The 16,200-nt window shown below is 40.2% G+C and overlaps 1 protein-coding gene across 6 annotated transcripts in view; it reads right to left on the bottom strand.

Annotated features, from left to right (window-relative positions):
- Positions 1-2,954: 2,954 nt before the first annotated feature.
- Positions 2,955-16,200, bottom strand: part of Dync1i1 (dynein cytoplasmic 1 intermediate chain 1) — a 311,008-nt gene continuing 297,762 nt past the window's right edge. For all 6 annotated transcript variants that reach the window (XM_085683897.2, XM_085683899.2, XM_085683900.2 and 3 more), the window contains one exon: positions 2,955-3,613. In XM_085683897.2, coding sequence (XP_085540023.2) covers positions 3,503-3,613 — 111 coding nt within the window. In that variant the 3' untranslated portion in view covers positions 2,955-3,502. The remainder of the gene's footprint in view (positions 3,614-16,200) is intronic.

Here is a 16,200-nt window from a genome sequence, read left to right as displayed (position 1 = left end):
TATTACCCAAACTTAGAGCTGCTTGTACTGCCATTCAGACGGACAGCAAAGTCCACCCCTACTCTGTTTCTACCAACAGCCCTGACATCCCCCTAGCCCTGGATTATGGGTGTGGAATGTGTTGATTTCAGAGTCCCAAATAGTCTACCAGGTGCTGGGCTTTCTTCTATGTGTTGAGAGTTCTAAATGTCAGCAGTTTCTCCTTTACTTTCGGAGGGAATATCTCAGTTTGTTCCTAACCACAGTGAGGATTGAAGGTCACAGACAAATTCACTGAGGTAACGGGTCACTACATCTTGCGTTCATTTCCTAGCCTCATATTGCCGGTGGTGCATGTGATAGTCTGTTGTCACTCAATAAGATTTAGAATCACCTAGGTAGCACATCTCTGGGAGTGCCTATAACGATGTTCCCAGAGAGGCCTAACTGAGGAAGAAAGCCCTACTCTCGAAGTAGATAGCGTCATCCAACATGGAGCCTAGATAAGAGAGCTCTGAGCAGAGCCGTGAGATCAGCATAGACACGGGCTCCCACTCTAGACAGAGAGAGCTCTGAGCAGAGCCATGAGATCAGCATCGACACGGGCTCCCACTCTAGACAGAGCTCTGAGCAGAGCCATGAGATCAGCATAGACACGAGCTCCCACTTCTTTGACCTTCTTTGACCGTCCAATGAAGCTCTTTCCCAGTGCCCCTCGGGAGCTTGCAGGCTAACAGGCTGGACTGGGACTGCTGACGTACTTGGCTTCTTGGAGCAAGCAGCTACTGGCTTCACTGTTGAACAGGCAGTGATTGCTGAAGCAAACATTCCCAACATGTATTGGGCAGCACTTCCTGTGGTTGCTTTTGTTGTTACGTTAGATGTTTTGCTTTGTTTTTGTAATAAGGTCTTTCTGCATATCCCTGGCCTGGAACTCACTATGTAGACCAGGCTGGCCTCAAATTCAAAGCGATCTGCCTGTATCTGCCTCCTGAGTGCTGGGATTAAAGGTGTGTGCCACCATGCCCAACCTAGCACTTTGGATTACAGCAGATTCTCATAGATGTCAGGCAAAAGTTAGACCTGAGTATTATTCTATTCACAATGCCCCCCATTCTATCAGTTACATGAAATCAGTACAGACTCCTCACAGAGTCGGAGGGCCAAGCTGTGAGGATGGACAGAAGCTGGCCATCTCCGGGGACTAATCATGGACTTTAACATGTACCATCTGGCCTTCCCAGAAGTGACACGGACTCTGCCTTTCACAGGTTTCTCTTATGGAAACACTACAATTGCTCTTCAGTCAAAACATATGGGCTTTTGATTTACTCTTAATGATGGCTTAGTGTATGCCAATATTTTTGTTACTAGATTGCTTTTAGACTTAAAAATGTTTACATGTATTTGTTTTATGCATGCATGTGTGTGTGGGAGCGTGGACGTCAGAAGGCAACCTGTGGGAGTCGGCTCTCTCCTTCCCCCATATGAGTTGAGTCCTGGTGGAAGTCAGCTCTCTCCTTCCCTCATACGAGTCCTGGTGAAAGTCAGGTCACCAGATTTTACTCCAATTGTTTTTAGATTCTTTTTTGTTTCTGTCTTGTATCTCATCACATTATCATAATGGTATTTTGGTTTAACTTTACTTAAGTAAAGCCTACTGAAATATTTTCATAATCTAAAGAGAAATCCCTTTACTACTAAAGATAAATTAGAATATTCTCCTTTAACAAAGCAGAAAGTCTGTAGCCAGGTAGTGGTGGCACTTGCGTTTAATCCTAACACTCTGGAGACAGGCAGACTGATATCTGAGAGTTTGAGGCCAGCCTGGTCTATAGAGCGAGTTGCAGGACAGCCAAGGCTACACAGAGAAACCCTGTCTCGACTGACACCCCCCCACACACACGCAAAATAAAAACCTCCAGAGAACAAAATCAAAACAAAACAAAAACCAGGAAATACGCTGGAATTTTCAAATGTTTTTCTTCGTACTTCTATTCGCTGAGTTTAAATACACATGTATGAAGACATTCATTTTTATCTATGAAATGTTAATTTCTGTTTGTAAAGGAATTTAATTATGTAGGTACTATAGAGCACTTGGAGGAAAATATATCTTAAAAATTTATATATGTTTAAGGAATCTCTATCAAGAATGTGTGAATGGAACTTTTCTTCCTAAAATATCGAGAGTCTATTGACAATTTTTAAAAATGATTTAACTATAACTTATTTTTACTCTCTCTCTACCAATGAAATAACCCTTGGGAAAAAAAGGATGACTAAAGCTGCTTATAGGGGCATTCTCTAGTTTAGTAGTAAGCAACATAATTTCTAGTGGGAATTTAAACACGTGCATTTATAGAACATATAGCATTTGTTCACCTCAACCTGTCCTTTCTTCTTCTACCATTTAACATTGTTTGTAAACATGATGGTTTTGGTGACAGAGGCAAGGGAGTGTCTACCTCCTAAAAACAAAACAAACAACAATAGGAACAACAACAGCAACCAAGTCATACATACATATAGCCTTATTAAAAACAAAATGAAGAGTCTTGATTTAAGCCCACCAGGTTGGCTGCCTAACAGGTCATGTTTAATCTTTAACATGATCCTCATGCATCGCTCCAACCCCTTGTCAAAGCAAACTTCCTGTCAGGTTTTCCTAAGCAGAAAACACTTACCCACAGCGATACAGACCTGATTTGGATCATTTCATTGGTAATACTTGTGTCATATTTTGGAACCACAGACTTTTGTGGAAGGTTGTGCTAGCTTGATTGATAAGTATCAATGGCCAACTATATTTGAAATATTGTTAAAGTACCTAGAAATAATAGGCATTAAAATTCATTCCGTTCACTGCAGCAAACCTCTAAAGACTCCGTGTTCTCAGTGGAACTGGCATACTGTAATTGTTATTTGGAACTTAGTGTAACCTCAGCCGCAGCAGAGAAAATACAGGCCTCTCATTACGCACATGCTCTAAGATCGTTTATTTTAATGCTTTCAAATAAATATGTTCCATGCAGCACATTACAATAAATAAGGAGCAGCAATGTTCTTGTAGTAAATCCATTCATAATGTGAGTCACCATGTAAAACACCACATCTCGAGTCTTTGGCCCTGTACCATATCATGAGGCACGCCACATCTGCACCCAATCATATCTGGCTTCATATGGATTTAATAGGACTATACCAGAAGTGCATGTAAGCACAAATACAACCAGAGGTTTCCAGCTATTAAATACAGCTACCAAGTAGTTAAAAGGCAACAACTAAACCCCTAAAGGGTTCCCTCCCCCTTTTGTTTTTGAGACAGAGACACCAAGATAGAAATGTATGGTGGACATGTGGAGTATATGGGGGTAACATTGCACACAGAATGGCCCCCAAAATGCCACAGAGATAGATACTGAGAGGACACCAAACACAGCACGGAGGCCTTGACTGCAGACTGTGTTCTGGCATGGAAGGATGGGGGTCACAGGGAGCAGGGAGCAGACACATCTTACATCTAAGCAGCTAACTCAACAGCGCCTTCCTCCTCGCTGTCAGCCCTGTTGGCGCGGATCTCCACCAGGGTCCTGGCAAATCGAGTCCATTCATCATTGTGGGGAACCGCAAGCTGCAAAGCAAATCAGTGGAGAAATGATAAGCAAGGTAACTCCTTGGATCTTACACTCCTCGGTATTGGAACGGCTCACCAAAGCATGCAAAGGAAAGCAAACCCTCAGTGGACCTGAAGTGTGGCTCTTAACCTACAGTTTCCCTCTTAGAAAGGACATCGCACGCAGAATGTATAAAACCTTTAAAATGTGCGTTAACCAAACAGTCCCAGCGGCCACATTAAAGCACTCACAGTAAGGAGAGTTCTTTGTTCTTGGGTCCTATGGTGAACTCAGCGAATAAAAGCTGCATTATTAACCACAGTTTCAGAATAACTGTGGCATTTTCTTTCTAGTCGAAGCGATCGATTTATTTTCTAAAGCACCATTAACAAATCAATATACATGGAGAAAGGAGAGCTTACATATGCTCGAAAATTTTTTTACTGTGAGGTCATGCTTGAGCATTTCCAGCAGGACCTGTGTGATGATGCTTTGACTAACTGCAGGACTAATTAGCGCTGACTAAGGGCTCTCTTCTAAGTACTCTCTTCTAAGTTTATATATTAACTCTTCACAGCAGTCCTAGGTGGGGCAGATCTATCCTATGTATGTGAGCAAAATATTTCCATGTTATAGAAGGAGGAGGTGGATGAGGCATGGGGGAAATCCTACTCAGGCTACATAACCAGCAAATACTTTTTCTAATATGTGATTTCAGTACTGAATTAATATGCTATATTGATTTGTCAAAAGGGGAGATCTATAAAACTTCCTAAAGACTGTCTTCTCAATGTGTACAATTCAGTGAAGAGGAATCCACACGCCCTCGGTAGAAATGTCGCGTTTCGTTTTTTAGCTGCACTAGAAGACTATGATTTCACACATAGCATCCAAAAATGAGTTGTTTAAAGATGACAGAAAAGGGTTTGAAATAGAACAAAGAGTGCATTTGAAGATGAAAAGTTGGGCTGAGAAGAACTCTGAAGGATTCATATGAAATAAAATTGATTTACATATTACAGTCATTTTCTTGGAGTTTTACCATATAAGATAGTATGATCAGCCCATCTACATACTAGGACTACACATGGTATCAATATATTCCATGCACATTAAGAGCACAGTCACCTCAATCAACACACATTATTGAAAGTATAAAAAAAAAAGAGGAAGAAGGGAAATCTAAGCATTTAAATTAAGCCTATAGCATAATTTACCCACTTCACACAGCCAGATGATTAGAATCTTAAAATTTTTATTACTGGAAATCATAATTTCAGATACTGTCTATCCCAGAAAACGTCCCAGAGAGTAGCTGTGTCATTCTGTAAAGTATGACTTTAAGCGAGTTCTACCAAGACCAAATGTTTCGAGAATATAATTCTGGAAATGACGCCCAGTGGGGAAGTGCTTCGCTTTATTGTCAGAAATGCCTCTCCAGTGAGAGTTTTCATTCACAAATAGGAGTGAGTTTGGAGTAGTGAACTAGAAATACTTTCATAGTTATTGAAACGAATCTAAATTTCTCTTGTAGCAATGACACAATTTCCCAATAATATTGAACGCCATTACCCTTGGCTCAGCCCATCTTCCTTATGGTGGGCTCTTCTCCATATTTCACTATTCTTCACTTTTGTCTGCAATTTTACATAACACTGCCCTGGGGAAATGAGACCCCAAACATAAAAGATTTAAAGGAGCTAACCCAAAGCATAATCAGGCAAGGGGTTGGTACCATTCATGTAAAGATTAGGTTTATTTTCCTCTCCCTCCCCCAGTGCCTGGCAAAACACTTCCAAAAAGAGACTTGCAATACAAGCCCAAGGAGAGGCAGCAATTGAATCAAAAAGACACCGACTTTCTCCTCACAAAATAAAGCTAAGAGAGAGAGAAAGCTAAAGGTCCCCAGACTTTTGTACGACTTTAAATAGTTGAAGAAATGTCTTGGCCAGTTCAACAGTTTATTGTTCACAAATGGGTGAGGATGCCCACCAAACAGAAGACTATACTATTGTTCCGCACAGTAAAAGCAAGTTAAAAAATGCTGTGTAACATTTTATTGCCAGCATGTATAGAACAAGAAAACAGGTAAATGAACTCCTGTTGTCTCGTGGAATAGTACTACTGGCCATGACCTTTGTTGAGCCTGTGGAACATCAAGTTCAAACAGTGGCCAGACAGGTTGAGAATAAATTGACAATCATGTATGCTATATAAAACCAGACATTTAATGTCTAAAAAATATATTTTATCAAATCTAAATGTTTCTACTAAATAAAATTATCCAAGTGATTAAATTATTTGACCTCTTTCATGGAGATGAGATTAACATTTAACATTTTAATGCTAAAGCATGATTTAAAATATGAATATTTATCGTCACAGACATTTTAATATGCAAATTAAGCTTCATTCTCATGGACATTTAAATATGCAGATTAAGCTTCACAGGCATTTTTACAATATTCAAACAGACTTCGTCCTCTTCCTGATCTACTACTGCTTGGTGTAATATCTGCCCCCAACACACACACACCAAGGTTTTCTAAAAAGCAAACTTATTTTGCTTTGTTCACACCAAAGTCTGAAACAGAACATGATAGAAACACAATTACTCCTAGAAAGTTGGAGCCAATTTCCCTCCCTCATGCTATGCTGCCTTTTCACCCAGTTGACTGTAAAAATAACGTGATGGGATCATACTGCTAGGTGGGGAAGACACGCAGCAGACTGCTCCACTTTTAGAATTAAGCATCACATCAGGAAATGCTCAAAGTGCAATCTTAGCTCCAATGCGTGAACGTAAATTCACAGGCTGGTTCCACTCCGGAACTAATCATTTCTGGCGTTTGAATTACTTGTAGGTGAGACCAACCAGGTGTCTTACAAACAGGATGGCCACTCTTGTCAGTTTACATCTGTGACCGGCCCTCGGAGCGATGGTGTTCTCAGAAAGAGCAAGGAGGTGTGAGGCCGGAGAGGCACTGGAGCCTTTCTGACTACACCTTAGTCACCATTGAGGAAAAGGCTTTGTTCTTGTTAAAGAATGACACCGCTCTCTGTCCCACGAGGGCATGAACTTATCCAATAAGCATCCAGCACGTACAACATGCCAGGCCCTGCGCTGGCGCTGGCGAGTCAGTGAGAACTCTTTTGAAACATGATGACCAGGAAATGGAGGTGAAAATTAATGCTGTTTTTGGTTAGAGCCAGTGAACACTGGCATAGATTAATTTTTAAACTGTACTGGTGTTCAGAAACAGAATTATATGAGCAGCGAGCTCTTACAGTAAGTGATGTCTCCCTATTAAACAGGTAAGTAGGACAAGCGCTGACACCATTTCTTCATCCTTTCTTCAGTTTCTATCAAGTCATGAGAGGCTAAATCCAGAGCACCTGAGCATCCTTGGACTCGTCCCCTACCCCTTGCAAATAACTGTTTCTAAGGAATTTCCACTTATTATATGATGGGGTGGCTCATGCCTTGAATGCTAGCACTCAGGAAGCAGAGGCGGGCAGAGTTGAAGGCCAGCCTGGTCTACATAGTTAATTCTAGAATAGCCTGGGCTACATAGTGAAACCAGATCTCAAAAAAATTACATTATGATGGGAAAAACATTACTTCTAATGGTGATGATAATGAAAACTACCAGAGAGGCAACAGGTAGAAAAGCATGCAGAGGGACGTTCACGCAGTACCAGAAAGGCCTCGTAAAAACTGTCTGCCACTGAACCCGCTTGGATCTGGAAACGTTTTCTACTTCAGATTGGTCTGCTGGAGTCACACAGGAGGTCAGGGGTGACTCACACTTTTTCTCTGTGTCTCAGAGCAGGGCTTACCAGTGGGCAGTCTATCCTGACAGATAACGGCTGCCTAAGTTTTGGGTAAGTGTTTAAAGCATTTGAATGCCTTAAGCATGGAGAACTCTGGTTTCTAAGACAATAAAATCTCAGCTCTTAAAGTACTCACCTTTTATAGATATGGAATGACCCTGTTTTTACAGCCGAGGAACTGAAGGCCAAAGGTAGTTATTGGCGTAGCAATTTGGCCTTAAGGAAGAGGGAAAATGAACCTCACATTTGGCCAGGACACTCAAGGCTAACTCTTATTTCAGTTGCTGCCAATGGCCAGGCACTTAACCTCTCATTGCCTCAATTGTCAAATGGGGACAGGGACATCAGACCATTTACCAACAGAGACATGAAGAGGACGTGAGAGGTAATCGGAGCTCAGAGGGACGGAGTTCAGCATGCGGTATTCATGCTGTTAGCTGTCAGTCGATGAAGCAGGTGCCTAAAGTGAAAGATGGCTGACGTGACCACGTCAGCTCTTCGGGACGACTCTGAGGACTGTTTTCTTCTTGAGGAATGAATTCCGACCGTTGTAAGAACATTAAGAAACATGTTTTTACCTCATGGAAAAGGGAAATGAAGAGAGCTAAACAGTTTGCTCAAGTGTGGGGTATGTCAGAGGCCTCCGTGGTAGAATGGCAGGTAGGCAATGAGTTTTGAGTCACCTATTAAAAGATTCTAAAGACTGTAATCCAAGATTCTTAGGGAACAAAAGGTCAAAAGCAGAGAGCTAAAGTGTAAAAATTGTGGGATAAAAACGTCACGTGTGTGGGCATTTTTAGCCTCTTCCCCTGCCCTCCTACCTCTGTCACTGGGTCAGTGCTCCGCCCTCTCTCTGACTGCGTGGATGGTCGCTGTCTTTAGACTCACCATTCTCTGCCCCCATCCTTTAGGATGCAGTGGTCTGACCTTGGGGTGTCATGCCTGGGCATCTAGGGTGCCTTTCAGAAGATACAGATGGAAGGGCAGCTAGAACTGGAGAAGAAACTCAGGACTGACTGTCATTTACCACAGAGAGTAGCTAAATCATGCTTTCTTTCTCAGCTTGTCACTTTGCGCTGTGTGTCCTTAGGCAGCTTCTCTGATCTGCCTTACTGGCAGGAAGGAAATTGGAGAGTGCATCTCATGACTGATAGGAGCCTGAGAAAGGCAAAAATACAGTCAACACAGTGCCTGGCCCGTGACAAACCCTGCAAGTGAGGTTTCCTATTTCTCTTTCTCACGATTTAGTCTCTTCTTTCCTAATTTTTCTTGGTTTCTTTTTTTTACGCTTCTTTCCCCCTTATCTTTCTCCCATTTTTCTTCACCTACCTAGAACTGCACTTTTTAGTTTATTTTAAATAACATTTTATTTCTCTGAAAGTCATACAAATGATTTCTTAAATAGTTATTTCTTTGAAAAACAATAGCTATTTGTCTTTCACAGGCTAAAATGTAAAGAAAGAGATTTTTTCAGATTATAAGAGAATTTCTGTCAGTTACGTTTTATTATCTATTAAAAATTAAATTTAAAATATATGGATTCCTTCTAGCTATATATACAAATACTCTCCCCTCATCATTTTCATTTTTCTCATATGACCAATGCATTCCAACGCAACTATTTTTCTCTTGTTATAGCATTTTCTGCAGCAGGATTATGCATTTTTTTAACCTTAAGCTGTAAGGCTTGATTATTGCTGAACATGCTGTTAGAAAAATCAAGAGACTATTTATAATCGGGGTTAGACACACAAATATCATCCCTGTGTCCCTTTTTTATAGGCACAGAGCTAACCGCTCTCAACAGTCCTCAGTCATGCCTCCCTCATTTTTCAGTAAATTCTAAGGATTTATAGTCCACGGCAGCTGATTTTAAATAACTCCAGTAAAGACTATGTTTCAAGGATCATGTCTATACTTCATTAAATAGCTGCAATAACTTCTGCCTATGACTACTTTTCATGATAAAATATGTCCCACGCAGTACTTACAAAAGCAGGGTTTAAAAACCTTGGATAATTAAGAGATTAGAAAATACTCCTTAATCTCAATTAGGTTTCTCAGTTCCATTAATCATGGCAAACAAACCAAGAGAGGCAGTCTCTAGATACACAGTTTGTGGAAGTGTGGTCCATCAGCGTCTTTGCAACCTTTCAATTAGGTGGAGTCATTTTAAACAGGCTGTGGGACTATTACATTAACCACCAATTTTGAGCAGACACAAGAACAATTTTATCTTCCGTATTAACACCAACACGAAAGTTTTCTGCTAAAAAGACAGTGTGCAAATGACATTTATATTTTAATGCACATTTTTTTGTAGTGCATTTACAGAAACCAGGGAAGCTTATGCAGGTTTGCACCGAGACAGTTAAACCTCCATGTACTCAAAAGGTTAAAGCAAAACAAGTCCCCGACACAGTTATTAATGGCACCCAAATTCAGGAGAATGTTAACCCACTGGCTTGCAAATATGCGTTTGTGTTCAGAGCAAGCCTGTATTTTTTAAGGACAATTCCTTTTGCCACACACACAGATGGAAGCAAAGTGGGAGGTAACAGGCACTGAAACGGCCACCGTGGAGCGACCAGGCCGACCCGCTTCACATAAATGCAGCTTTGCTATGTTTAATTCTCAGAGAGGCAAGGCCCACATCAGGTTAACAATGGATGAAACCACGAACTAGAACCCCATTCCAGGATGCAGCTACACGGGGTTAAGACATATGATCGCTAGCATTCTGTCACACCGTAGACATAACTTAGTCTCGGAAGAAGTCAAGAAAGCAGAGCACACTCACGACCGCTCTGGAGACTGCTGTCACCAGCCCGTCATAAGTTAAAACTGTTAGAACGGTTACTTGCTTTCTAACTTTGTCCTCTCTGGGGGTATCTATTTTTGAATTTTTTTTCTTTGTGTACTCAACTGTCCAGAAGCTTAAAGACCCGTTCACCAAAGCCCTGTCCCTTCTATCTTCAAATGGATGTTTTCTTTTTACTGCATGTTTCTCAGAACAACACTTTAAAAAAAAAATCCATTGCCATCTAACTAAGGTAAGAAATGAAAGTAGGTGGAAGAGACAAAGGAATAGCAACAGCTTTGCTGCCATCAATTCCAGGAAGTCAGTAACTATTGAAAGAAGTAAACAACTTAAGCACTTGTCCTGAGAAATTAGCAGCTACAAATATGCTTCACGGTAAAATGTGGCATGTAAGCAAGGGTACTGCCTGATTCTGCCTGTGGAGAAAACAAAAGCAAACCAAACAACAGCTGAAGAAGGAGGAACGAATTCCCCAAGATGTGAAGATGACCTTGCTTGCACTTGTATTGAAATCATACCGGCCTCCTGTCTTCTGAAATTGTGGAGCATTATTATTTTGTCTACTACTAAGGACAATCCATTTCTCAGCCCAAAAGACGAGAAAGTGCTGGAAACAATGGCTGATGCACGATGATGGAAAATAAACTTTCTAAACTTCAATCGCCTCTCTTTCCATGGTACAAAAGATCAAGAAAGAGCCAGGGAAGCGAGGAAGGGAGTGCCAGCCAAGCCTCTCTCCACATTAGCTGACTAACGACGCAGCTTCCTCCCCCGATATTATTGACTATCGGTTTTCAAGTAAATTCCTAGCAACCACTGAATCTAAGCAGTTTTGACAAAAAGAAAGCTTATCGCTAAACACCTTAAAAACATTTACCAAGGTAATAAAAGAAATGTCATTTCCTCCTACTGAATGTTTGGGCATAAAAGAGGGTTTTTTTATAATGCAGTTCATGATTTATCATATCTATAGTGTCCAAAAGCAGCACAATGGGAAAGAAGCATTTTCCCGTGGTTTGACAACTGTTTGAATCAACTATTATGCCTTCACTGCAATGGGCGCCAACTGCTCCCTTTTAAAGGCACAGGAGGAAGATCAGGACAATGACAGAGAGGAAGGACAAACAATCCTTTCAAACTGTTCAAATATAGTTAACTTTTCTGTGTCTACCAAACTATACTCAATTTTGAGGCTGCATTCTGAATGCTCTGTACAGTTATGCTTTTGCTTAATTTCCTCCCAAATTTTGCACCAGGAATCATTCATCCGTCTATATTTATTGAATCACTGTTGGGTGAAAGACACTGTGCTGGACCCGGACATTATCGTCGGGCGTTCCTATGGACTCAGTACTCCAAAGGTCATAAAAACTTTAAGGATAAATTTGACAGTCATATGAGGGTTGTTAACGGGATGCTTGTCTAGTCTTTATAATACTAGATACTAGAAGGTGTTCCATTTCTACCTAAGGGAGCTTAATGCCAAGGTCAATAAGAATAAGTATTGGGAAATGACTACCTTGTCATCAGGAGAAAGGGCTTAGGAATGGGTCACTCACCGATCTGTTTTATCTACCTATTACCTTAAAGGTAAAGGCGCAAGATTTTTTTCTACAATAGTAGAAGGCTGGATATGACTTACATGGTGCATAATTAATGCATTTTAAGTAAAAAAATGTAAAGTAAAAGATGTTGCAGCAGCTGATATTCTAGTAAATGTATGTAAACCTTCCTTGGCAAAGGAAGATCGCTATTCATTTTTCCTCCTTTTCCAAGTCTAACCTATGAGATACATAAACATTCATAGATAATAAGCACTCATAAACTCATAAGAAGGTATTTCATTTCATATTATATTTTGGGTAATGTCACTGACCACACACACACACACACACACACACGCACGCACGCACACACACGCGTGCTCGCACGCTTAACTTGGTTTCCTTACAGAGCAGTATAACTCTCTATTCCCTACGTGGCACAAGTTTACCTGGGCTTTTGTCAGGTATGATTTGAGGCAAAGGGCTGTTCTTGTCACTTCTTTAAGACAAAATTTAACAGTTTTGAAATTATAAAACTCATAGACTTTGTCAATGATAAAAATTTAACACAGTAACATTTGTTTCAGAACCCAATCAGTCGTTGAAGATGACAGTGTGAAACCACAGAAGAAATATGAAGACGGCTAATTGTCCAAACTGTGTTTTGTTTCAGGAGGTATATGTTCATATGCCATTTATTATTACAGTGATATTGAAAATTAGCATGCACTCTTTAATTTGGTTTTCATAAAATTAGACACTAGGGCTTTCTTTTCGTTTAACCATTCATAACACATAAAAGCCCTAAGTGTTATGGTATCAGTTTTGAAAACAATGTGACTGAAAAGATATTAATACTTTAAGTCCATTTTCATAAACCAATGCTACTTCAATAAACACACTATTTATATAGTAATTAATCTAATCACGATCATGGTCTTTTTCATATATAATTACCAACTGAAACTCGCTGCTACCACACTGACTATAAAATAAATAATTATAACATTAATTGGAACTGGAAATACTGCCTTTTCTTTCTTAAATTAAGCACTTTCCTCAGAAGAAATCAAGTTAATACTAAAAATATAATTATACATTTTACTCAAATTATTTTTAAACACATGTAACTTATTATGACAAAGAAATGAATTAATATATTAATTCAGAGTGGCTGCTTTCCTATAATTATGTTTATTAGTATCTCCATTTGCTATACAAATAAGCTTTTGTGTTCTTTGACTTCATTGCATGGCTCTGTGGCTCTTGTACTAAAAAATTTATGAGAAATCTGAAAAGTTCAGCCGCAAACCCCAGTGTTTATCAAATGTGTAGACGCTTGTGAGAAAACTTGATCTTTCGATTGCAAACCTTTATCTGGGTGCTTGGTGCCATGGGAGGAATGGTCCCTGTCTTTCCCTCTTTCGTGGTGAAGGGAAAACCAAAGGAAGTGTTTGGCATCGGCAAAAGCATCTAAAATTGTTTCTCCATCAAAGAAGGCAGCGCTTGAGAGGGCCGTCGAGAGCCTAGCAAGGGGCAGGCCCACTTTCTTAATGAGAAACACCCGCGCTCAGATGGCCATAACCAGATGTTGGTAAGTGACACCAGCTCTGCCCTGCTCTCCTGGAAACTGCCAGAGCCCAGCTGTCACCCAGGCTCTTCTTGAGCTGGGGACAAAAGCAACCACACGGCTCCCTTCATCCACAGTCTTGGTCATGAGGAAGCACTGGTTGGCCTTACCAGCCAGGTTTCATTTTAACTTTCTATTTCACGGTCTGTCAACCCAGTTCCCAAGGAGAGCAGTTATTTACACAAAGACCCGTGCTTCTTTTGAGAATAACATATACCTTGTCCTATTGAAAATGGCGAAGAGCAAGCAATTACTGTTTTGTAGAATCCACTGGAAAAAAAATGTATAAACACACTGTTCATTTGGTATCATTCAAGCCCTGTTCAACTTCTAGCACTTCCATCTACCAGATTTTACTATACTAAGTGCTATTTACGACTAACTGCAAGAGAAACATCTCGTGGATTATTATTATTATTACTATTATTATTATTTTATTATTCTTGTGGACTGTGCAAAAGTTGAAAAAATGTTTTCATTTTTCTTTCTAAGAGCTCAGCCACTGAGCTATATCCTAAACCGTGGAAACATTTTAAAATAATTCTTAGACATAACACCTTCGTCACTATTTTAAAGTTTATTGCATTGGTCATTTTTCCTTTTGGGATTCTGAATATGCTTCTGAATCTACTTTTTCATTTCCATTTTAAAATATTTAAACAGACACTTAAGATCACATTTACTGTTTTAGCAATAACATTTGATATACATATTCAAGTGCATTTTCCTTCTCAAGAACTTTCCAGTATATTTAAATATATTGACAAATGTACTGTTTTTATTGAAATTTGCAATGATCTAACTGCTATTATTATGGCTCACAAGTAGTCATATCATATGAGTTATTTGTAATGTTTCAGTTTTGTAAACTTACAGTTTAAATTTAAAGATTTATGTATGCTCCTATTAATTAATTGGTCAACAGGCAGACGAACACAGCTAGGGTGAGAAGATTTGCTTTTCCTGTAAACCACAGCTTTTAGGTGATCATTTTATGTTGCAAATCCTACTTTAAGCTGAAAATGATTTTGAAATTTTGTCATCTGTGCAGTATAAAAATGTAATCAGGGATTTGAACGCTGCATGTATTTATCACAACTGAAAACAGAATCTTCTCTGGAAGAGGTTAATGGAAAAAGAAATAATAGGAGGTGGAAGATAAACTGCTTCTTTGAAAAGCAAAGCTGCAGACAGCATCCTAACTAATTCAGATAAGCAGCAAACATAGTTGTTAGGGGATATTCGTGACAGCCGCATCCGCGAGCCGGCACTGAAGCATTAACAATGGCAGCGGGCTTTCCAGAAAACACGTCTGCAAGACAGACAGGTAGATATGCTGACTATCAATCATGAGGATATGTGAATAATTCTATATACACTAGCCCATGCACAGTGAAAGTCGGTTGTGTATATATACGTACGGTGTGTGTGTGTGTGTGTGTGTGTGTGTGTGTGTGTGTGTGTGTGTGAAAGGCCTTCTAGCCAGTAATGGAACTGTGGTATCTAAGTCATTTTTAGTTTTAAATTTGTAAACTAGGTGCGTTCACATATCATTAGGAAAAAAAAAACTCCTGCAGTTTTCAACAAATCCTTATGAGTATATTCTAAAATAAACACATCTGAGGTTATATTTAGGCTTAATTTATGACTTGTTATTTTATCCGTGTTCTAATTAATGGAATGAGACCCTAGAGTGGATCGATCCCATCTGGCAATGTGGAGATTTCTCAGACCGTAGTCAAAAGCTAGGTTTCTTTCCCTCCTTCCCTCCCCCCCTCCTTCCTTCCTTCCTTCCTTCTTCTCCTCTCCTCTCTCTCTCTTTCTCTCTCTTTGCTTTTTTGAGACAGGATTTCTCTGTAGCTTTGGAGCCTGTCCTGGAACTAGCTCTTGTAGATCAGGCTGACCTCGAACTCACAGAGATCTGCCTGCCTCTGCCTCCTGAGTGCTGGGATTAAAGGAGTGCACCGCCACTGCCCAGTTAGGCTTATTAAATTTTATTTCTGTGTGTGTGCAGTTGCTCTAGGAGACCTGGAATGGGCACCAGATACCCTGGAGTTAGAACTCCAAGTAGTTGTGAGCAGTCCGATGTGGTGCTCAGAACTGGGCTTGGGTCCTCTGGAAGAGCAGCAAGGGTTCTACCTGCCGAGCTTTCTCCAGTGCCTTTATTTTAGAGTTCAGAAATCTTAAATGATCCATGAAACCACTGTCTACTTAAGTGATTTTTGAAAGCATAAATAGAATAAAAATTACAACCAAATAATAAAAAGGGGGTTCTTTGTCTTCCAGTGGATTTGCGTAGCTTCTATTTATGCTAATGGAAGCTAAGCACCTGTTCTGAGCAGGAACAAGACCCCTATCTGTGAAAATCAATATGTGCAGAGATTTCCAGATAAAATGCTGAAGTCAAACAAGCAAAAACGTGTGCTACACAAACACAGCATCAAGCCTGAAAACATGACTGGTTTATGTTTTGCTTCCAGAGTTACAGGCCCTGAGATAATTCAACCTGTTGATTTCCGTGAGCTCATATGGAACTCTCTGATTACCTCTTCACAAGTCCCTAATAAATTGCATCAGTAAATCTGGATTTGAGCCATAGCTATCATCGTAGGAGTCACGAAGGATAACTGTCCATAATAGAGAAGGCTGTGATCACCGGGGCTGTGTGCTGGGACTCCCTGCAGCAGCTGTCGCCTCAGCTGGGGCAGATGAGGCAGATGGTTGTTAGCAGCTGGTGCCACCAGAGTCACCCTCTGCTGGGCCTTCCCGCCTGGC

Source organism: Myodes glareolus, chromosome 25 (assembly GCF_982192425.1).
Source record: "Myodes glareolus chromosome 25, mMyoGla1.1, whole genome shotgun sequence".
Taxonomy (NCBI): domain Eukaryota; kingdom Metazoa; phylum Chordata; class Mammalia; order Rodentia; family Cricetidae; genus Myodes; species Myodes glareolus.
Note: the sequence above shows the minus strand (reverse complement) of the source record. Positions and strands in the feature narration are given on the sequence as shown.